The following is a 25,000-nucleotide window of genomic DNA, read 5'->3' on the forward strand; positions in this document are numbered from 1 at the left end:
TCTCTCTCTTTATTTTTCTGATTTTATTGTTATTGCTTTTTTTTATATTTTTGGGGGATGTTGCTGCAAGGAAATTAGAATAAAGAGTGTTTTGCAAAGTATTTTGTTGTACATGTTCTGTTGTATTCAAGAATATATTGATTTTTTGTTTACTTACAACAGTATATATTGTTCTGTAATGCTGAAATTATGTTTATATTTTAGCTGGTGTAAAAACTTCTCATTTATTATTTGTTATTGAAATCCAGTGAGCTCTTTGGTTTAGTAGTTTGTAATTGGATAGAGAGAGAGAGAGAGAGAGAGAGAGAGAGATCTGATACACACACACACACACACACACACACACACACACACACACACACACACACACACACACACACACAGTACCCCCATTCAGATGCATACACTCTTTTTCGAGGTCAATTATCCACTTGCGAACACAATTATCTCGTTTCCTTTATCGTCAAGATCATTCCCAATACTGTAGTCCTGACCCGTTGGGGCTTTCTTTTGAAAGCACTTGATGCCCGTCTCGGTACTCTGTGTCCCTTTCTTCAACCCCCCCCCTTCTGGGATGGGGTAAGGGGGTGTTATTGACGTATCTCACGGATGCTTTTCTTGACGTACCAATCAAACCTTTTCTCCGTATATATCCTTTCCTTATTATTAACCCCCTTCTGATCCCCACTATTCCCCATGGGGCTGGGGGTATTGTGGGGGACTGGAAGAATTTTGCTGTGCCCCTACCCTAAGTATAATTTCCCTCTCCCCACTTTTCGTTTCCCTTTTCGCTAATTTTCCCTACACACTCCATTCCATTTGAGGTCAGATTTGGAGGACTCATTCCTGTGTTTGAAAGTGGTATAAGCAGTCCTCCTCCCCTCTCTCATTCCTCCTCCCTTCTCTCTCATTCCTCCTCCTCCTCCTCCTCCTCCTCCTCCTCCTTCTTCTTCTTCTTCTTCTTCTTCTTCTTCTTCTTCTTCTTCTTCTTCTTCTTCTTTCTTCTTTTCTCTTTCTCCTCCTCCTCCTCCTCATTGCTTTTGGGATTTACAGAGCTCATTCGTGTGTCTCGCGGCAGCCACCTCCTCGCATTTGTTATATCCTCAAGTTGGGAATTGGACCTGTCTTCCGAGGAGAAGGCGTCCAACTTTTAGAAGTTTCTTAGAAGAGGGAAGGTCTTCTTCGTGGCGATTTCTTTTAATATTTTTGTTTAGGTCAGATTTCTTAGATTGTTTTTTGTACGCATTCAGAAGGGCGATTGTTTCCCGAACCTTCCTACGGAGGCAACTTAATAGTCTGTGCTTTCGTACTGTTTGTTTTTTTTTATCAGAAACAGGAATTTTTTATGTAAACTCAGCAGTTTGTGCTTTCAGATTGTTTGTTTTTTTATCAGAAACAGGAATTTTTTATGTAAGCTCAGTAGTTTGTGCTTTCAGATTGTTTTTTTATCAGGAACAGGAATTTTTTATGTAAACTCAGCAGTTTGTGCTTTCAGATTGTTTGTTTTTTTTATCAGAAACAGGAATTTTTTATGTAAGCTCAGTAGTTTGTGCTTTCAGATTGTTTTTTTTTATCAGAAACAAGAATTTTTTATGTAAATCAAAAGTTTGTGCTTTCGGATTGTTTGTTGTTTATCAGAAACAAAAATTTCTTTTATGTAAACTTAATAGTTTGTGCTTTCAGATTGTTTGTTTGTTTTTTATCAGAAACAAGAATTTGTATGTTTTCATTATTTCTCACGTAAGGGGATTCTGTTCTGTGGAATTTTCGTTAATAAGGTAATGGTCGTTTTTTATTTGTTTACAGATAATTGTGCTGACAACAACAGCCACCATAATAATAATAATAATAATAATAATAATAATAATAATAATAATAATAATAATAATAATAATAATAATAAAAAATATTTTATTTTCATTATTTCTCACTTAAGGGGAATGTTTTGTGGAATCGTCATTGACAGGGTAATGGTCGTATATCTATTCATTCTAAATAATAATAATAATAATTATAATAATAACATTTTATTTTCATTATTTCTCACTTAAGGGGAATGTTTTGTGGAATCTTCATTAACAAGGTAATGGTCGCATTTTTATTCATTCTATATAATAATAATAATAATAATAATAATAATAATAATAATAACCACAACGTAATGAGAATTGAAGCCTTGACAAAAAACAAGAATCTCATAGAAATGACGTCATTACCCAGACCAAGTTTATACAGTAATAATAATAATAATAATAATAATAATAATAATAATAATAATAATAATAATAATAATAATAATAATAATAATAATAACGTAATGGGATTAAAGCCTTAAATAACAGGCACCTCATAGACATGACGTAACTGCCCAGTTCAATTTCATTCATTCTGATGAAAAATAAATGAATAAATTTTGGATGCTATCGTTACAGCCGACTGCTACAGCCACTCACATCTCGGGCGCCCTTATGAAAAGATAAAGGTATCCTTATGCGGTGTCAGCACCTCCTCCCGCCGCCTGTTTTACGATCTCCTTCCGGAGTTTATTGCCCTGGGGTCGAGCGCCCTGGGAATCGGAGGTCAACAGGGAGGGGTGTCCGTGGTTTAACGGAACCATAAGGAAAACCCTTGGGGGAAACCCCTGGGGAAATAAGGACACAGATAACGCTCGCCCCCGAGTTGATGTACTCTTTACACCAAACGCTCCCCTACGACCATTTTTTTTTTCTTCTTCGACGAATCTGGCAGAAGCTTTTAATGACGTGGGGTCTTACCGTCGTTATTTTATTCTTTTGCCACGGTCTCTGGCGTGAAACGGTCGTGCTGGCCGACTTTTTGTCAGGGGAGGACCATCCCAAACTCCCTTTTTGGTACCTTCATTTTAATGGAAAGGAACGGAGCTCGCTGCGTTTTTGGCGGGAGAGGACAGTGCCGCCCCCATTGTTTTGGCGGGAATGGATGGTACTACCCAAGGTCTAGTTCTTCATGGCCTCTGTCGGAGGCATTATCATGGTCCAAAGAAAGTCACCGGGGAAGTATGAGGTCATTTTGCCCTGGCTATTATGTACTGCACTGCCCTAAAATGGAAGACTGCAGTGTCTGCAAAAATACAAAACTGAGAAAAATGGTAGACGCTGCAGTTTTCCCTTGCCTTATTACTGATTTTGCAGATACTGCAAATGGGAACTTGTGTATTGGTGTTTCACGAGCCCAGTAGGTGGCATATCTCATTTTCGAAAATTGTGCAGATACTGCAGTTTTCCATTTTAGGGCAGTGTAGGTGTTTTATTAAAACTGTGTGGCTGGAAAGTAGACAGTGAAATAAGTTATAGAAGATGGTTAATTACGCAGTCAGTTCACAGTCACTTTGTGTATCCGAGGAAATGTTTCTCGTTGACTGTGTGGCATTTAGCTTTTATTCGTCAGGGAAAGTATTGTTCTAACTGTAGAAGTTGTTACTTTATCTCTCATATATTTGGATTTTTAGCTTGATTGTTGTTCAGTTCCTCAATCTTCCTTTCGACGAAGATTCAAAGGCAGAAATGAAAGGAAAACAAACTATGAAAATATTTTCAGTCATTTACATAGACTGTGGGGCAGTTCTTATCAAAGGTCTGATTCTAATTACATTCACGATTTAATCTATTAATTTATCGATTCCCATATCCCACAGTCTTTTCATAATATAGAAACAAAAGTACGTTACAATTTTTTCTCTTTAGTTATACAATATAAAAAATTTATAGTAATACCATATCAAAAATTTATTTTTTCTCTCTCTCTCTCTCTCTCTCTCTCTCTCTCTCTCTCTCTCTCTCTCTCTCTCTCTCTCTCTCTCTCTCTCTCTCTCTCTCAAATAAATTAAATTCCTCTTTATTTATTTATACCATATAACAAAACTTAGAGCAATACCATATAAAAAATTTAATCTCTCTCTCTCTCTCTCTCTCTCTCTCTCTCTCTCTCTCTCTCTCTCTCTCTCTCTCTCTCTCTCTCTCTCGTACCCCCGTTTCCGAGAAATTCCACATGAATTCTCTCCTCTCGCCTTGACTTAAATTACACAAGATATTGTTCCGTAGAGGTTTATAAAAATGTATAATCCACTTAGGCTGGATTTAAGCCATGCATTTGTGTCCCCCTTTCCGATTTTTTTGTGCTGTACAAGTTGAAGCTTTTAGAAAAGAATTTAAGAGAGCCTTGTACCCTTTGCACTCTTGTATGCTTTTAGTTATCTCTCTCTCTCTCTCTCTCTCTCTCTCTCTCTCTCTCTCTCTCTCTCTCTCTCTCTCTCTCTCTCTCTATCTATATATATATATATATATATATATATATATATATATATATATATATATATATATATATATATATATATATATATATATATAATGTATGTACATAATTTTATACATTATTTATATAGTGTATATTATATATATATATATATATATATATATATATATATATATATATATATATATATATATATATATATATATATATATATATATATATATATATATATAGAGAGAGAGAGAGAGAGAGAGAGAGGTGGCTCCCAAAAGTGTTATCTTTCCGGTTTTTAAGGGATCAGGGTGCGAGCCACACGCCCTATTCCCACTGATATTCAGGGGGTTTATGTGCCGACGTTTTATGGCTTTTCTTGGATGGTCACCCATCCGATTGGTGACTAGTCCCAAATTATTTTTGTGAATGCAGGCTCAAGGAGGCTGGCTTGGTCAGTCTTTTAATTAAGACATAAGTGGTAAGGGTCTAAATGAGTGCCCTTTGTTCATGGATAAGCTGTTAGGCCTATTTCACTTTTATTTTTCTGAAAAGAAAACTATTGTGCCGGCTTTGTCTGTCCGTCCGCACTTTTTTCTGTCCGCCCTCAGACCTTAAAAACTACTGAGACTAGAGGGCTGCAAATTGGTATGTTGATCATCCACCCTCCAATCAACAAACATACCAGATTGCAGCCCTCTAACCTCAGCAGTTTTTATTTTAGTTAAGGTTAAAATTAGCCATGGTCGTGCGTGCTTCTGGCAAAGCAACAACACAGGCCACCACGGCCGGCTGAGAGTTTCATGGGCCGTGGCTCATGCAGCATTTATACCGAAAACACCGAAAGATAGATTTGTTTTCGGTGGCCTTGATTATACGTTGTAGCGGCTGTACAGGAAACTCGATTGCGCCGAAGAAACTTCGGCCCATTATTTACTTGTTTTTCTTTTGTTTAAATTTCATTAGTATCATTTTTTTCTGTTTTTAAGCACCATATTTCCTGCTTTCATGTCGAAATAACTTCATAGCCACACCACCTTTTTCATTCCTCCTCCTCCTCCTCCTCCTCCTCCTCCTCCTCCTCCTCCTCCTCCTCCTCCTCCTCCTCCTCCTCCTCCTCCTCCTCCTCCTCTAAGTGTTGTCCCCACCATGACGAAAACCCTCCCAAAACATTAGTCTTGGAAAAGTTGTTTTAACTTTTGTGGCAGAAGTTCTTTCCAGAGCGAAAGAGTTGGGACTGGGGGCTTTAATGGAAGTGCAGAGTTTAATGCCTCTTTCGTGCTCGGTCTTTTTTTTTTTTTCGACACATTTCATAAGTTTTCGCCAACAATATATACCTCAGAATGAGGCCACATATATTGTGTAAGTTCCGGCCATTCTCGAATTGCAGCCTCACACATTTTACAGGAGAAACAATTGTAATTGTAATTTCTTTTTTACCTTTTGATAAATTACATTCCACAGCACGAATATTTACTCGTGTTTTTTTATTTATTTATTTTTTTTTAGATAGAGGCTGTTACCACCCGCAAACATGGTGCACTTATGTAGCCCAGGCTGAATAGGGCCCAGAGAAAGCATGGAGAGAGTGACTGGGAGGAAAAGGGGTCGTTTAACCCTGATGGAAAGGAAAGACCAACCCCTCTTTTTTAGTTTTCTGAAAAGAAAACTATTGTGTCGGCGCTGTTTGTCCGTCCTAGGCTAGAGGGCTGCAAATTGGTATGTTGATTATCCACCCTCCAATCATCAAACATACTTACTTACTGTCCTGTACCTATACTTACTGGAACCTTTAAGCCTTTGGAAAAATTATCTTTACTCACTGGAACTTTAAACCTTTGGGTAATTATCTTGACTTACTGGAACCTTTGCCGGAACCTTTAAACCTCTGGAAAAATTATCTTTAATCACTGGAACTTTAAACCTTTGGGTAATTATCTTGACTTACTGGAACCTTTAAACCTCTGGAAAAATTATCTCTACTCACTGGAACTTTAAAACTTTTGGGTAATTATCTTGACTTACTGGAACCTTTAAACCTTTGGAAAAATTATCTTTACTTACTGGAACTTTAAACCTTTGGGTAATTATGTTGACTTACTGGAACCTTTAAACCTTTGGAAAATTATCTTTACTCACTGGAACTTTAAACCTTTGGGTAATTGTCTTGACTTACTGGAACCTTTAAACCTTTGGAAAAATTATCTTTACTTACTGGAACTTTAAACCTTTGGGTAATTATCTTGACTTACTGGAACCTAGTCTGGAGCCTTTAAACCTCCCATTATTTCCAGTAGCCAGCCCTGGGTAAATAGGAGCTCTGGATAATGTGAATTTCCTGTAAGGCAGAGGACCCGGAGCAGATAAAGTCTCCAGAGTCCAGTTTTATGGGCAGTGTCGCAGATAATCCGGGATGTATGAATACTATTTTTACCCTTTCCACGAGTGCTGTCTGCGTTTTTATTGCGTGCTCTCTTTATGCGAATGTGAGATAAGGGGGAGAGAGAGTGTGAGTCTCTCTCTCTCTCTCTCTCTCTCTCTCTCTCTCTCTCTCTCTCTCTCTGTGCCACAGACACTAGATGTTACGTAAGAACGCATGGATATCTTTCATGAATATATTTTCCTTTTGCTGGATATTTTTTGGGATCTCTCTCTCTCTCTCTCTCTCTCTCTCTCTCTCTCTCTCTCTCTCTCTCTCTCTGCCACAGACACTAGATGTTACGTAATAACATATGGATATCTATACTCTTTACTAGATATTGTAGGATCTCTCTCTCTCTCTCTCTCTCTCTCTCGATAGATAGATAGATAGATAGATAGATAGATAGATAGATAGTTTGTAAATTCCGAAATTTCTTTCATACATTATTTATCATTCTCTTAGAAACCTAAAAGAAATTCCAGTAACACGTAATAACACAGTAGAAGGTTCCGGAGATTCTGAAAACAGTAGAATCCACAGTAAATTCTGAAAAGAAAACAAGTAGATTCTGAAAAGAAAACATTAGATTCTGCAGGAGACTCTGAAAGAAAAACAGTAGAATCTTTATGAGATTGTGATAGTATCAGCATGAAATTCCAGTATAAATTATTAAAATATTCCAGTAGAGTATTTTCGAATTTCCAGGAAAAATTCCAGGAAACCCCCACTAGACACACACAACAGGTCCACGTAGGCCCCGCGAGAATTTCCCGACTTTTATTCTGCATCCCTCTGTCACTCGGGGCGTGCCCTGTCTACATTCCCTCGTTTCCCCTGTCTCTTATTCTCTCGTTTCCTTTGTCGACGTCATGTTCCTTCCTTCCCTTCCTTCCTTTCTTTCTTTCCTTCCACCCCCCCCCCATCCCGTTTGGTTAACTTTTCATCACCATCTTCACTGGGACGCTTTCCCCTTCTTGCATATTCTGAATGGGACGTCGTGTTCTCTCCTCGCTTCCTGGAACGACTTAGTCATGGAGGAAAAGGGGCTGCTCGGGAGGAGTTTTAAATGTGTGATGGAGAACAGGGCTGGTCTGAATGTTTCAAGGGGGTGATTGAAGAGAGGACTGGGCTAAAGGAGTCTTGATAGAAGAATGGAAGGCGGGGATGGTCTGAATGAGTCTTATCTTAGAATAAGAATGGAAGAGGAGGATTGGTCTAAATGAGTCTCAAAAGATGGATGGAAATAGAAGACTGGTCTAAAGGAGTCTTGAAATGAGAATGGAAATAGAAGACTGGCTTAAAGGAGTCTTAAAAAGAAGAATGGAAGTAGAAGACTAGTCTGAAGGAGTCTAAAAAGAAGAATGGAAATAGAAGACTGGTTTAAAGGAGTCTTAAAAGAAGAATGGAAGTAGAAAACTGGACTAAAGGAATCTTAAAAGAAGACTGGTCTAAAGGAGTCTTGAAAGAAGAATGGAAATAGAAGACTAGTCTAAGGGAGTCTTAAAAGAAGAACAGAAATAGAAGAGTAGTCTAAAGTAGTCTCATAGAAATACTGGAAGCAAAGGACTGGTCTAAAGGAGTCGTAGAAGAAGATTGGAAGGCAAGGAAAGGATTGGTCTAAAGGAGTCTCACAGGTTTTAAAAGGGGAGGACAGGTCTGAAAGAGGTACAGATAATAAATAGAATAATAGGACTGATCAAAAGGAGTAATGGAGGACGAGGATTTATCTAAAGGAGTTTTAAAAGGTGAGGGCAAAAATAGGTTAAAGGTAGTTTAAAGGAATTGAAAGAGAAGTCCAGAAACTTAAGTAAGATAAAAGAGGGTCGAAATGATCTGAAGCACAAACGCAAATCAAAGAAATAACGTAAGGACGAAAGTAAACCTAGAAAGTGCTAAGAGAATTGTGAAGCCAAAAAGAACTAAAAGGAATCCGAGAATATCCCAGAAGAAGTCAAGAGAGGAAAGGACCAGAAGAAGCCAAGAGACGAGGACATCGCGAAGGCAATTGTGCTTTAAGGAAGACAGGGGAGGAGGAGGAGGTGGGCCAAAATTGGGAGGTTTTACGAGCTTGTATGCAGGTCACAGTTTCTCTCCTCCTGAGTTGTTACTTTCAATTTTCTCCTCGTAAACATCGATTACTGAGGACGGCCTGTCTGTTTTTCGGGGGAAAAGGAGTCACTGTTTTTCGGGGGAAAAGGAGTCACCGTTTTTCTCCATTTTCTGGGCCATAATAGAGAGAGGGAGAAAGGCAGACAGGAAGTTTGTGTGTGTGTCTGGTCCAGTTGTTTCCAGTCTTCCCCCATCAGAGAGGAGCCTGAGATCGATTCTATGGCTGAGGGGCGGGTCTTTGTAGGTCAAAATTTGATTAAAAAAAAATCTAATCGACTAAAGATAACTTGTTTGAAATCTAACCATCTTCCCTGACCTAAATTTGTTAGAATTCTTACCATTTTGTATAACAGAATTGATTGAAATGCAATATATAAGAGAAGACCCTTTATTTCTCTCGTTCATATACAGGCGGTATCTGTTTGTAGTTAAACTTAAAATAACAATACATAAAGGATAGTATTGATGTGTTTCTCGTTTAGGGCAATACTTTAGTATGTCTTCCTTCTTCCTTCCTCCCCTCCCTTTCCTTCCTTCCTTCTTTCCCTCCCTTTCTTCCTTCCCTCCCTCCCTTTCTCCCTCCCACCCTCCCTTTCTTCCTTCTTTCCTTTCTCCCTCCTCCCTTCCTCGCTTCCTCCTTCCTTCCTCCCTCACTCCCTTCCTTTCTCCGTTCCCTCCTCCCTTCCTTCCCCTTTTTCCATTCCTTTCTTCCTCCTTTCCTTCATTCTGTCCTCCCTCCCCTCCTTCCTCCCTCCCTTGCTTCCTTCCTCCTTTTCCTCCTCCCTTGCTTCCTCCTCCCTCCCTTGCTTGCGTCCTTCCTCCCTTCCTTCCCCTTTTTCCCTCCATTTCTTCCTCCATTCCTTCATTCTGTCCTCCCTCCCTCCCTTCCTTCCTTCCTCCTTTCCCTCCTGCCGGAGGTGCTGGCGGAGGTGAGGCTTGCAGGAGAGCCGCCCCCTCCCCGCAGCAGCAGCAGCAGTACCTATTGATTGTTGTCTTACACTCCAGCTTGCAAACCGATGCCGACTGCTGCTGCTGCTGCTGCTGTTCCGTGTTCCTGCTGTGCGCCCCTTCTTCTTCCTCTTCCTCTTCCTCCTGAAGCTGCTGTTGCTGCTGCTGTTAATTCTGCTGTTGCTGTTCCCTCTTTGCTCCGGTTGCTGATGTTACTTTTGCTGTGGTACCGGTTTAGTGTTTCTGTTTTCTAGGGATATATTCTTTACTGTTCAAGAATTGCTGCTGTTGCTGTTCCTTCTTTGCTCCGGTTTGCTGCTGTTGCTTTTTTGCTGTGCTACTGGTGGTGCTTGTGCTGTTCAGTGTTCCTGTTTTCTGTGTTCTTATTCGTTGCTGTTCAAGGATGGCCCCTTTTGCTGCTGATGATATCAGCTGTTGCTGTTACTGTTGCTGCTCCCGGTGTTGCTGTTGCTGTTTTCTAGGCCTTTATTCCTTACTGCTAAAGAATTGCTCATGTCGCTGTTGATGATGGCACCATTGCTCATCTGAGATTAACTCTTAAAGGTTTTGTTGCTTGCTGATTGCTGCTGTTCTACTGCTGTGAATTCTTTTTTGTTGCTACTTTTGGTCCTGATGCCTGCCTCTCTCTCTCTCTCTCTCTCTCTCTCTCTCTCTCTCTCTCTCTCTCTCTCTCTCTCTCTCTCTCTCGAGCAATTTAATGAAGTCATCAAACATGCTTTCATCGTGTATTTAATAAATTTAAATTCTCTCTCTCTCTCTCTCTCTCGTCTGCCAGAAGTTTGCCTTCCTTAAAGCATTCTCCGTCTTGAGTGCATAATTATTATCATGCACTGGTGTTTGTCCTGATTAAGACCGAATTGAAAAGAGTTTGAAAGCCGCTATCATCTTCTCCATCTTATTAAGATACAAGCAAAAAATCCGCCGAAGTTTCTTCGGCGCAATCGAGTTTTTTGTACAGGCGCTACAGCGTATAATCAAGGTCACCGAAAATAGATCTATCTTTCGGTGGTCTCGGCATGATGCTGTATGAGCCGCAGCCCATGAAGCATTAACTACGGCCCGGTGGTGGCGTATTCTATATCGTTGCCAGAAGGACGATTATGGCTAACTTTAACCTTAAATAAAATAAAAACTACTAAGGCTAGAGGGCTGCAATTTGGTATGTCCGATGATTGGAGGGTGGATGACCAACATACCAATTTGCAGCCCCCCTAGCCTCAGTAATTTTAAAGATCTGAGGGCGGACAGAAAAAGCGCGGGCGGACGGGCAAAGCCGGCACAAATTTTTGTATCACAGAAAAACTAAAACGCCGAGAACTTTCTCGCTCCCAGTGGTGTCAGTCAAACGGTCTAGTTATTTTGACGGTGGAGCAGTGGCCGAGACGTTTGGCCGACCTAATGGTTAGTCGACCTAATGTTTTTGGCTTGTTCGCTTGATTGGGGGAGATTTTATAATTGCCAGTTGTCTACAGTTTTCTCGTAAATAGAAAGTGTATATGTCGTTTTTATGTCTGCGTTAAGATGCTGGGTCTAGGGTCTGGTGGTCTGTTCTCATGTGATGTGGGCTACGTAAGCTTTGGATTTTATAGTTGCATAGATACATATACATAATATATACACATACACACGCATATACACAAGCTTATATATATATATATAAATATATATGTAGATATGTATATGTGTATATAGATGTATTTATGTGTGTCTGTGTCTGCACACATTTTTGTAATTTTTACACGTGTGACTTTTATATGCCCGAACTTGGAACCACAATATGATTTAATATTCAATTAACTGTACCTTGGGAATAATGTGTTCTGATGAGATTATCTTAACCACGTAATGTGCTGTATGCATTGAATTTAATGAACCATGTGTTGCCTGGATAATCTCAACGTCCTATACGTTGTATAGATTGAAATGTATGCATTGTATGGATATGGTGGTTGACTGGAATTCGCTTATAATCCTAATGTAATCTTTGTTTTATAATTATAAAGTTGTTGTTGTCTGGGTTATAACAACCCCTTCTTGTCTGGCCATTGCAGATGTGGATTGAGAAATTTGGAAATATGTTCGTAGCATCGAGGTTTTAGTTGAAAATAAGGACTGAAAATTATGGATGGCTTCTTCTCTCATTGATTGAGTTATCTCTCTCTCTCTCTCTCTCTCTCTCTCTCTCTCTCTCTCTCTCTCTCTCTCTCTCTCTCTCTGACAGAATTCATGAAGAGCTTTTTTAATTTAAAAATCATCAGACATACTTTCACTGCGTATTTGATAGATGTCAGTTCTCTCTCTCTCTCTCTCTCTCTCTCTCTCTCTCTCTCTCTCTCTCTCTCTCTCTCTTTATGACAGTAAGGGAGAAAGAGGGAAGCCTTTCTGTTAATGACACCTAACACACATTCCCTCTGTATTTGTAAAGTGTCTGAATTCCGTGTGTGTGTTTTATGTAAATTTTCGTCCCCTCAGGGAAATCTCTCTCTCTCTCTCTCTCTCTCTCTGCTTTCAACCCCATCCTCGCCTTTGAAGTCATTTGCTCGGGAAGCGTTTCTCTTTGAGGAGATTAAGGCGCGGTGTTGTCGTGAGAGTAAGCTTCGACGGGTGCTTTCTCTGAGAAAGCTTTGCTGGATGCTTTCTCTGAGAAAGCTTCGCTGGATGCTTTCTCTGAGAAAACTTCAACAGTTGCTTTCTAGTGCTTTCTCTTAGAAAGCTTCGCCTAGTGCTTTCTCTGAGAAAGCATCACTTAGTGCTTTCTCTGAGAAAGCTTCGCCAAGTGCTTTCCCTGGGAAAGCATCACTTAGTGCTTTCTCTGAGAAAGCATTACATAGTGCTTTCTTTGAGAAAGCTTTGCCTAGTGCTTTCTCTGAGATAGCATCGCCGGTGCTTTCTCTGAGAAAGCTTTGCCTCGTGCTTTCTCTGAGAAAAGCTTCGCCGAGCGTGTTCTCTAAGAAAGCTCAGCAGGTGCCTTCTCTGAGAAAGCATCACTTAGTGCTTTCTGTGAGAAAGCTTCGCCTAGTGCTTTCTCTGAGAAAGCTTTGCTTAGTGCTTTCTCTGAGAAAGTTTCGTCTGGCGCTTTCTCTGAGAAACCATCGCCGAGTGCTTTCTCTGAGAAAGCATATCCGAGTGCGTTCTCTGAGAGAGCATGTCCGAGTGCGGTCTCTAAGAAAGCTCAGCCGAATACTTTCCCTGAGAAAGCTTCACCTAGTGCTTTCTCTGAGAAGAAAGCCAGACGAAAGTGTTGTGTGCGCCTGAAATATTTCTTTTTGGTTAAAAAATTATTACTTGGCTTTAACTCACCCCTTAAGAAGTTATGCGTTTCAATTTACATACTTTATGGAAAACTCACACTTAAAAGAAAAGTGATTCATTTTCATAAGATAATGAGAGTATCACCACTTTTCCTAAATTTCTAACGGTTTGGAAATGATGCATACGTTTTAAAAAAATTATGCACAGGTTTAGAAAAAATGGTGCACACATTTAAAAAAAGTATGAACACATTGTTTTAATTATACACATTTAAAAAAATTATGCACTTTTTTAATTATACACATTTAAAAAATTAATCACGTATTTATAAAAAAAATTATACACGTTTAAAAAACTGATGCACGCATTAATAAAAAATTATACACATTAAAAAAACTGATGCACACGTTTTTAAAAAAATAAGCACCCATTTTTGAAAAGTGAAGTACACATTTTTAGAATATGAATCACCTATTTTAGAATAATTAAATACACGTTTTTAAAAAATGAAGCACCCATTTTTAAAAAATGAAGCACACATTTTTAAAAACTTTTGCACACATTTTAAAAATGAAGCACACATTTTAAGAAATGAAGCACACGTTTTTAAAAACTGATGCACGCTAAAAAAAAAAAAATGCGCACATTTAAAAAAAAAATTATGCACACTTTTAAAAATACCATAAAAAAAATCCCATGAACCCCAAAAAATGCACTTTTCCCTCCGCACGCCTATCAGCTCCCGCTCTTTGTATATTTGATTTCAATTATGACTGTGTCGTAACGCGGCGGGAACACTGCGCTCGGCTTTATTTGAATAGCCTCTGACGGGCAAATAGAAAAACAGAATTTCATCGTCGGCGGAAGTGGTATCTGCAAATTGGATTTTCTGCCGCGTCCTTGAACTCTGCGCTCGTTAATGGCTCTCTCTCTCTCTCTCTCTCTCTCTCTCTCTCTCTCTCTCTCTCTCTCTCTCTCTCTCTCTCTCTGTTTAAGTTTACTTTTCATGTATATTATAACTGTAACTTTTTTATGTTTTATAATTTTTAAGATTTGTCTAATGATTTCATATGACCATTATCTCTCTCTCTCTCTCTCTCTCTCTCTCTCTCTCTCTCTCTCTCTCTCTCTCTCTCAGTGTTTGCTCTCGTGAAATCAACATTATTATTTGTTATTGATCCCATGACGATATGATCGTGAGCCGCTTGTGTATAATATCAGCAACATATTTGTTTATCATTCCCTCGATTTGTAGAATATTTTCAGATCATTATCTTTGTTGGTTGTTGTGGACTTGTTGTTGTTTTGTTGTTGTCCTAATTATAACCTGATCGTTGTGGATGTGTATTGTGCACTCTCACACCCCTCTGTACGTATAAGATGTCATGGAGTTGTGTGCGTTTTATTTTTCTGAAAAGAAAACTGTTGTGCCGGCTTTGTCTGTCCGTCTGCAATTTTTTCTGTCCGCACTTTTTCTGCCCGCCCTCAGATCTTAAAAACTACTGAGGCTAGAGGGTTGCAAATTTGTGTGTTGATCATCCACCCTCTAATCATCACACATACCAAATTGGAGCCTTCTAGCCTCAGTAGTTTTTATTTTATTTAAGGTTAAATTTAGCCATAATCGTGCTTCTGGCAACGATATAGGCCAGGCCACCACCGGCCCGTGGTTAAAGTTTCATGGGCCGCGGCTAATACAGCAGTATACCTAGACCACCGAAAGATAGATCTATTTTCGGTGGCCTTGATTATACGCAGTACAGAAAACTCGATTGCGCCGAAGAAACTTCGGAACATTTTTCACTTTTTATAGTGATAAAATGTACATTTTTGTGATAGTCACATTTTCAATTATGGGAGTTGTTTTCGTGTGTGGATTTATCATTATGTCAGACATACGAATATTTAAGTTATCCCGGTGATTGTGAGTGTTTATGCTGTTCAAACGTATGTGTATTTGGTATAGTTTTAAACTATGAGTAATGTGTATGTGTATGTGTATATATATATGTATATGTATGTGTATATATATTATATATATAAATATATACTGTATATTATATATATATATATATATATATATATATATATATATATATATATATATATATATATATATATATATATATATATATATATATATATAATATATATATATGAAACTCATGTACATATAAAGCACTGATTGTCTCTCTTCAGACACAGTATTTTTCTCTCAGAATTGGTTCTCTTCCATTTGACAATATTGCCTTATATTAATATATTATTATTTTTGTTTCAGGTATGTCGTCTTCAGCCAACGATAAATACCATGGAAGGGATTGAGATAATTTTGGTGGTGATGTATTATGATGTTTTAATTTTATATACTTTATATATATATATATATATATATATATATATATATATATATATATATATATATATATATATATATATATATAGAACTAATCCATACATCAGCTCGAGTTTCACCAGAAATAAAATTCTGGCCCACATCGGGTTCGAACCCGGGTCTCTCAAATGCAAGGCCAGGGCGCGCTACTGCCAACTGACCCACACAGGGCCTTTCATTTGAGAGAACTGCCTTCGATCCCTGTGTGGGTCAGAATTATATATAAATATATTTATATATATATATATATATATATATATATATATATATATATATATATATATATATATATGTATAATATATGTGTGTGTGTGTACGGTTTTATATTGAAGGGTGTCAATGTCGAGTCGTTAAAAATTAAGAATAAATTGAGATAAATTTGAGAAACGCCCCGAAACCAAGCATCTTCCAGAGACCCCATCTGCGCCCACCTAATTAAGATATCAAGGCAGTCGCTTACTTAAAAAAAAAAAAAAAAAAAAAAAATAATAAAATCGTCTGCAGTAACATCTTAACCATTTAATTTAGCGATTCTCTATTCGCTGTATTTGTTGATTGCTCGTTCTCGAGCTGCATTTTTTTTTTAAGACATTCATCTGCGTTCTGTGTTTTTCCACGCTGCGTGATAAGCCCATTTTGAGTAGTGTCTAGTTTATGTCTTAATTTCCAAGCGCCCTTAACGAGTTCGAGAGTGTGAGTGACGGCGCTTATTTCCACGTCTTTTTGAGACTGTCAACAGTGACTTTGCCCACTTGGCCTCGTTAGGATGAGTGAGATTTAAGCGCCGGGCTTAATCGTGTGTGAAGAGCAAACTACAGGTTTTTAAATGGGGAGCCGTTCGTGGGAGATCCCGCCCAGATCTCCTCCTCCTCCTCCTCCTCCTCCTCCTCCTCCTCCTCCCGTCTTCTCTCTTGTGATGTCTTCATTTTCTCCGTCGAGTCGGTCTTCTTGTGATGTGTCTGTTGATGTGTGGTTTTGATGTGCCTCGCTTGGTTACTTTGGTGATGTCTGGTGTTGATGTATTTCTTGATGTGTTCGTTTGATGTATCTCTTGATGACTGTATTGATGTATCTCTTGGTTGTTTAGTTGGTGTATCTCTTGATGTCTTTTGTTGATGTATCTCTTCATGTCTCTTTTGATGTCTCACTTGATGTCGTTTGTTGATGTCCCTCTTGATGACTTTGTTGATGTATCTCTTGATGACTTTGTTGATGTGCCTCTTGATGTCTTTTGTTGTTGATGTATCTCTTGATGTCTTTTGTTGATGTCTCTCTTGATTATGTAGTTGATGTATCTCTTGATGTCTTTTGTTGATGTATCTCTTGATGTCTTTGTTTATGTCTCACTTGATGTCTCTTTTGATGTCTTTGTTGATGTCTCCATTGATGTCTCTCTTGATGTTTTTGTTTATGTCTCACTTGATGTCTCTTTTGATGTCTGCCGTCGATGTCTCCATTGATGTCTGCTGGTGATGTCTCCATTGATGTCCCTCTTGATGTCTTTGTTGATGTCTCTCTTGATGCCATTGTTGATGTCTCTCTTCATGTCTTTTGTTGATTTCTCACTTGATGTCTCTTTTGATGTCTTTGTTGATGTCTGCTGGTGATGTCTCCAGTGATGTCTCTCTTGATGTCTTTGTTGATGTCTGCTGGTGATGTCTCCATTGATGTCTCTCTTGATGTCTTTGTTGATGTCTCGTTTGATGCCATTGTTGATGTATCTCATGATGTCTGTTGTTGATGTCTCTGCTGATGTCCGCTGTTGGAACCGTGACCGGAGACGTTTCTTGATGCTCTAAAAGTACCTTTAAACTTAATTAATTTCCTTTTGTTTTTAAAAAAAATAAAAATCGTAAGAGTTTGTTCTTCCAGTTTTATGAAATTTAAACAATACGATCTCCATAACACCGTTCTGTACAACTCTTGATAAATTTTGGGAGTGACCCCCCCCAACCCTTCTGGATAAAAGATAATAATTTGTCCTTAGTGGAACTAGGGGAGGAGGTGAGGATTGGTCAGCCTTGACGGAGGTTTGCGGTTGTGGAACGCTATTGTTGGAGACAGTTTCAGAATTTTATGATTATGATACAAATATATAAAGAAGTTTTTAGATTATTTCATCCTTTACCTTGCGAGCCTTTGAATTTTATATATCCAACAGACTTTTCATTTCGATAAAGACGAATTATCATTATTATTATTATTATTATTATTATTATAAAGCAATATCATGAAAGCAAAATACGACAGTATAAGGAACAAATGACAAAGGTGTCAGTCTTTCAAGAAAGTTGATAGAATAATCGATTTTGAATTCGAACTCCGTCTTAATGTATTTCCCTAGAGATTATATGCTTTTAGTCTCTGCTAACCTAAAAGAGAAAGTTTTTAGAGACCTGTAAAAAAAAAGAAAGTTATGCCAGTTTTGGAAATATTTTTAGTAGCTAGTCGCCAAACATGGCGTGTGTTCCCGTAGACTTCTCCCTTCCTTGCCAGCCTTCTATAATTGTTACTCTGTATATATTGGCATCGTGTATTAACATCTCTATTCACTTCTTCCAGTTCCTTTCTTTATTTCCCCTTCTTTCTGTCTATCATCCTTTATTCCGTTTTGCCTCTCCCCCCCCTCTTTATTTCCCCTTCTTCTGTCTATCATCCTCCATTCAGTTGTTCCTCTATCGCCCTTTCTTAATTGCATATATTCCCTGTTTTATCGTCTTATTCCTCAAGGCCAGTCTCTCGTAATTATTCAGTTGTGAATTTGTAATTATGCCCCGTCTGTTGTTCTTCTTGCCCTTGTTTTTATCTGTTGTTTATCTTTGTTACTTGTTCGTCTGCTGTTTTTACTGCTGTGCTACTTGTGTGACTCTTTGCTTTTGGTGTTGTTTCAGTCATTGCTGCTCATTGTTGTTGTTCTTTTGAGTTATTTGTGTGTTTGCCTTTCGTTGTTGCATCTGTTAGCGTTTGGTAACTGGTGCTTTGTTGGTGTTTTGATTATTCTGTCTCTGTCAGTATTCATTGTTATATTCTCTTAGTGATGCTAATGGCGTTCTTCGCTTTGTTATTCTTTGTTGCTTCTTTTATTATTTATTGTTTTTTTTTTAATAAGTTTCCGTTTCTTCTTCAGTGGCCCTTTTATCCGGTCATTGCATCTTTGTTCAGCACTTTCATCTGTTCTTCATTCCATCTGTTTTCCTGTCTTCACCACTTCCAGTATTACTCCTGTTCTCTCTCTCTCTCTCTCTCTCTCTCTCTCTCTCTCTCTCTCTCTCTCTCTCTCTCCTTTTGTTCCATCCTTTTCATTTCTTTCTCCATTCCTTATACAGTATTATTCCTGTTCTCTCTCTCTCTCTCTCTCTCTCTCTCTCTCTCTCTCTCTCTCTCTCTCTCTCTCTCTCTTTTTGTTCCATCCTTTTCATTTCTTTCTCCATTCCTTATACAGTATTATTCCTGTTCTCTCTCTCTCTCTCTCTCTCTCTCTCTCTCTCTCTCTCTCTCCCGTTCCTTTATGCAACTCCCTCCTTTCATCTCATTTAGGCAGGAGGAGACTCTCTTGATATGGGTCATTCCTTTTGGGACCGGAGGAGCCTCTCTCTCTCTCTCTGATCATATAGAAAGTGTGTCAAGACTCTCTCTCTCTCTCTCTCTCTCTCTCTCTCTCTCTCTCTCTCTCTCTCTCTCTCTCTCTCATTGACGCCTCTGAAGGAGAGTGTCACTTTAATGACTTTGTAGGGTATTATCTAAGAGACATTTCCTGCCTCCTTTTCTTTGTTTATTTTACTCTCTCTCTCTCTCTCTCTCTCTCTCTCTCTCTCTCTCTCTCTCTCTCTCTCTCTCTCTCTCTCTCTCTCTCTCTCCGAACAAGTATTCACTTTCCATTTTAAGTATGACTTCATGCTCAGAAGAAGTCTGTGCATATCAGACAAGCTCTCTCTCTCTCTCTCTCTCTCTCTCTCTCTCTCTCTCTCTCTCTCTCTCTCTCTCTCTCTGAACGAGTATTAAATTTTAATATTGGTGAAAGTATGATTAGAAACTATAATTGAATTCATTGTAATAAAAAAAAAAAAACGGCAGGGTCTGGAATCCATCTTTTGGTTTGATTCCTATAGCTCTCACTCCTTAACGAGGCGTTTTTGTTGCTATCCATCAACTCCCCCTGCTTTAGGTCCTTTCAGGACTTGGGTTGATATGTACATCAGGTTGCCTTTCCCGTCGGCCTTCCATTAAATAGTAGATAAAATGCTCGAATAAGTAAATAAAATTCAATAGAAAATTTCCATTGTAATTTTTTTTTTTGCTTTCGTTAGATATAGATTTGTATTTTATATGATATTTATTTAAATGAATATTTAATCTGTCTATCTGTCTATTTCTTTTATGGTGGTGTAACGTAATGGCGGAATGACAGTCGTTATGACATTACTTGTTGAAAAGGAAGGCGACATATTTGTTTTATGTTAGACGAACACGCATCCCCAGCTCTCTCTCTCTCTCTCTCTCTCTCTCTCTCTCTCTCTCTCTCTCTCTCTCTCTCTCTGTACAAGTATTCGTTTCCGTTTTTGTATGACTTTATACTCTGAAGAAATATGTGCATAACAGTCTCTCTCTCTCTCTCTCTCTCTCTCTCTCTCTCTCTCTCTCTCTCTCTCTCTCTCTCTCTCCCCAAGTATTCAGTTTCCATTTTAGTATGACTACACGCTCAGAAGTATGTGCATATCAGACAATCTCTCTCTCTCTCTCTCTCTCTCTCTCTCTCTCTCTCTCTCAGTTATTCGCTTTCTCTCTCCAGTTATTCGCTTTCCATTCTTGTATGACTTTATACTCTAAAGAAATATGTGAATATCAGACAATCTCTCTCTCTCTCTCTCTCTCTCTCTCTCTCTCTCTCTCTCTCTCTCTCTCTCTCTCTCTCTTCCACATACCAAGTATCGTTTGAAATTGCCACTAAAATGTATCGTTCAAAAAAAAAAAGGAAAAAATTCGTCCTTCCATTAACTAATTGAAACGAAACCCGTCAGAAGAACAATAGGTCATCGGATTACGTCGACAATGTGACGCAGCAGAAGGCAGAGTGACGCAGGAGGCGTCGACGGAGGAGTTTTAGCTGCTGCTGCTGCCGCTGGTCCTCGAAGCCGTTACTCCGGCTGTGCGTAACGAAGACGCCCTTCTTTTCTTCTTCTTCTTCTTCTTCTTCTTCTTCTTCTTCTTCTTCTTCTTCTTCGTTATTTTATTTTTCATCTTTTCCTTTTCCTTATTCTTCCTCTTATATTTTTTCTTCCTCTTCTTTTTTCCTCCTCCTCCTCCTTCTCTTCCTCCTTACTCTTCTTCTTCTTCTCCTTTTTCTTATTCTTCCTCTTCTTATTATTTTTCTTCTGTCTGTCTTTTTTTTTTTAATTCTCCTCCTCCTCCTCCTTATTTTTCTTCTTCGTCATTTTCTTCTTCTCCGTTGTCCTATTCTTCCTCTTCTTATTTTTCTTCTTTCTCTTATTTTTTTCTCCTCCTCCTCTTCTTCTTCTTCTTCTTCTTCTTCTTCTTCTTCTTCTTCTTCTTCTTCTTCTTGTATTTGGTAACTGGTTCGATTGGCCCCAATTGGATCCGAGCCTTTAGATGTCGGGACCAAGCTCCCTCCCCTTCGGAAGCCGGAGTTCTATAGAGGGCGCCTTTAAGCTGTGGGCGGCACATGGGCGTTATGGCTATTTTGCTTTGGGTTACGCCCGTGGCTCCTCGATTGCAGATTGGTGAAGGGATTGGGATAAACCATTCCCCTGCAAGTAGGATAGGGACAACGGATTGGTGATGGGAATGAGAAGGAATGTTAACTCCTGTCCCATTCCCATTCCCATTCCCAGACACTTACAGCCTGGAGGATGGAGGTATTCAAGCCTGTTTGGAATCCTGACGACTTATTTTAGGAAAGTTGAAAACCTAATGTAATGTGGTTAAATACTGTATTTGCATATGGATGTGTACTGAAGTTATGTATATTATTATTATTATTATTATTATTATTATTATTATTATTAATATTATTATTATTATTATTATTATTATTATTATTATTATTATTATTATTATTATTATTATTATTATTGGATGGCTTATATGAAATGGCATTGAACTGAAATAAAATATATTATTATTATTGGAAAAACTGAAATCATGAATATGAATAATGAAAATGCACAGGATTGTCTAATTGAATGTTTGGTTACACAGCAAGTGGATAAGTTTAAATATTTAGGTACTTATTTAGATAAGGATGGTTCTCTGAGCACAGAATTTATGGAAAGATTAAAGAAGGTTCATCGGGCAACAGGAATGCTTAAAAATATTTGGATAATAGCAATTTTTCTGTGCATACAAAACCAAAATTTATAAGGTAATGGTTAGGGGTATTTTGATTCATGGGCATAAGTCATGGTACAGTACAGTGACTTCGGGTAATAAATTCTTAGCATTTCAGAATAAGGCGCTCAGACGAATATTAGGAATTAATTGGAGGGATAGGATATCAAACAGCAGAATCAGAGAAGTAACGGGGGTGCAGCCGGTCGATGAGTGTGTTAGATTCTTACGCTGGAAGACAGGGAATAGTACGAGATTGATTATAGAAGGGCATATGTAAAGAGATTGAGGACTAGTTTATAGGAGGGTATTACATACCCTCTCCCCCTACCGGGCCAAGTGGGCATGTCCGTCCATCCGTCTCGAAACCCTAATGACTGTATTGGGATTATCTGGAGATGATCGCCAACTGGTCCTCCCAATTAAGGCCTGAAAGCTAATCCGGGCACAAGAAGTCCGAATGTGAAATAGTTATCTTAGGGCGGTAGGGATTACTATCGCTTGGGGCGTGGGGTTGGGGGTAGGGGAGGGGATTTAAAGGGTTTCTTAGGGACCCCCTCCCCTCCCCCCCTTTCCCCTGTGTTCTTTGATGATTACAGTCGTTGCTCTTTTAAGTAATTATTGGGCATAAGGGGGGATATAGCTTGGGTATCCAGGTGGGGGGGGGGGAATGTAGCTTGGGTATCCGATGATGTTTCATATTAAGGATGATCAGTTGTCAGTCCTATGGTATCTTGGGGGCGTCTTTGTCGTAGTAGTTTGTTTTATTGGGGATTCTGGCTTTTGTTTTTTGTATGCTATAGATAGTGTGGGTAGTTGTAAAATTTATATATATATATATATATATATATATATATATATATATGTATAATGTATGTATTTATGTGTATGTGTATGTAATTTGTGTATGTGTCTTGTTTGATCACTTCAGTATATCTATAAGAATCATAAACATCTCATTATTGTCATAACCCACTTAATAATAACATGTAAAAGTTTACCGCTATCATTAGCACAAAGCATTTTCCGCTCATACAGAATTACCGTTTAATCAATGAAGCGTCATATTAGCGCGCGTGCTTCGCATTACCTATAAGTGCTTCAACGGAAGACCTTTACTAAGTGTCAGGTGCTTCGAGGCTTCATCGTGTTGCGGGAAGCACTTATATACACCTTTTGCAATCAAGCGTTGATCAGTTGTGATGACTTGGCTTAAATTGCTTCGCTAATTAGCTTTCGGTATTAGAGCCCTTACAAGCTGTAATCTAATTATGTTTTTTAATTACCCGTTCGACTGAGGTCGCTGGGAGTCGAGAATGACATTACGGTGTCGTAGATCCTGTTGTTATTATCGTTGCAGATGTTGTGATTGATATTGTTGTGTGCTGGTGTTGTTGTAGATGATTGGAGACCGTAACTGGTTAAATTGGCTATTAATTGGGAATTAGAGAAATAAAATGTTGAAATTTGATATGGAGTTCTCGATGAATGGTAACATATTGCTTTATATATTAATTTAAAAATTGCATGCCAGTTATTGAAGTATTGAATTCACGATCGATCGAGATATAACATTTTGTTAAATAGAAATTTTTGACATTTTCTATGCATCAGGATTTTTGTAAATTGAAATTATTCTTCATATATATATATACGTATATATGATATATATAAGTATGTATGTATGTATATACATACATATACTGTATATGTATATACACATATAATATATATATATATATATATATATATATATATATATATATATATATATATATATATATATATATGTGTGTATGTGTTCACAAATATCCGAATTTGAATGTTGATACAGAATCAGATTTGATTTTTGCCTCAGTGCGTAGTGCAAACTATCTGTTATATATATCTGTTCTTTTTATCTCTGTCCCTGTTTCTCTTAATGTCTGAATATGTATCTCATTTAATGTATCTCATTTAATTTTCATTTACAGTTAACATTGCTCTTTATCCAATACTTCTCATTTTACATCAGCTCCTCAATATAGTTTTTACTCACATTCGTATTTTGAAACCCGGTGTTCCCGTTTTCTTTATTATAGAACCCAGTATCCCCGTTTCTTCGTTTTAAAACTCAGTATTCCCGTTTTCTTCGTTTTGAAACCCGGTGTATCCCCGTTTCCTTCATTTTGAAACCCGGTACTCCCGTTTGTTCAGCATCCCCGTATTTCTTCACTTTGAAACCTAGTATCCCCGTTTTCTTCGCTTGAAACAGTATCCCCGTCTTCGTTTTGAAATCCAGTATTCCCGTTTTTTCAGTATCCCCGTATTTCTTCATTTTGAAACTCAGTGTCCCCGTTTTCTTCGTTTCGAAACTCAGTATCCACGTTTTCTTCGTTCTGGAACACAGTATCATTGTTTTCTTCGCTTTGAAACCAAGTATCCTCGTTTTCTTCCGTTTGAAACACAGTATCCCCGTTTTCTTCGTCTTGGAAACCGGTATCCCCGTTTTCTTCGTTCCGAAACTCAGTATCCCCGTTTTCTTCGTCTTGGAAACCGGTATCCCCGTTTTCTTCGTTCCGAAACTCTATCCCCGTTTTCTTCGTCTTGAAACCCAGTATCCCCGTTTTCTTCGTCTTGGAAACCGGTATCCCCGTTTTCTTCGTTCCGAAACTCAGTATCCCCGTTTTCTTCGTCTTGAAACCCAGTATCCCCGTTTTCTCTCGCCTCGACTTTTCATTAGTGGAATTCCAGGTCATTTTATGACCCTTTATGGGACCTGCGAGAGTCCTGCGTTGATGACCCCACCCCCCACCCCCACCCCCACCACTTCATTGCCCTCATTAAGTTTTAGTGCATCCCTCTACCTACGCACATACGCGCGCGCATACAGGATAAATAGAATGAATGAAAAAGGAAGAGTTTTTAGAAATAGAGAAAGTCTTAAAAAAATGTTTAGAGAAATTTTTATACTTGGTTTATAATTATGTTAACCTTTTAGTAAAATCTTAATTGGAAGTAAAGAAAGTCTTATTATTATTATTATTATTATTATTATTATTATTATTATTATTATTAAAGACCTCACGCTCGTCAACCAGGATACTGATTCTCGGCTTAAAACTAACCTCCTTAAAGATAAAAAGAAAATAAAGCTATGACGTAATACGTTGTCATACAACGTTCTACGACATGAGACGCAACGTTGCCCCTTCTTTAAAAATAAAACTGACGTAATACGTTACGAT

At 38.3% G+C, this 25,000-nt stretch overlaps 2 protein-coding genes across 12 annotated transcripts in view; one reads left to right on the forward strand and one right to left on the reverse strand.

Moving 5' to 3' along the window:
* Positions 1-25,000, forward strand: part of LOC136830689 (protein kinase C-binding protein NELL2a-like) — a 416,546-nt gene that overhangs the window by 314,096 nt on the left and 77,450 nt on the right. The window lies entirely within an intron of this gene.
* LOC136830525 (RNA-binding protein 25-like) lies at positions 16,241-23,096 on the reverse strand. The gene is made up of 6 exons (XM_067090045.1): positions 23,060-23,096; positions 20,672-20,811; positions 19,187-19,378; positions 19,058-19,114; positions 16,848-17,187; positions 16,241-16,656 (listed from the first exon to the last, which is right to left on the reverse strand). Exons 1-6 carry the CDS (start codon positions 23,094-23,096, stop codon positions 16,241-16,243), a joined length of 1,182 nt encoding a protein of 393 aa, XP_066946146.1.

This window comes from Macrobrachium rosenbergii, chromosome 47 (genome assembly GCF_040412425.1).
Source record: "Macrobrachium rosenbergii isolate ZJJX-2024 chromosome 47, ASM4041242v1, whole genome shotgun sequence".
Classification (NCBI taxonomy): domain Eukaryota; kingdom Metazoa; phylum Arthropoda; class Malacostraca; order Decapoda; family Palaemonidae; genus Macrobrachium; species Macrobrachium rosenbergii.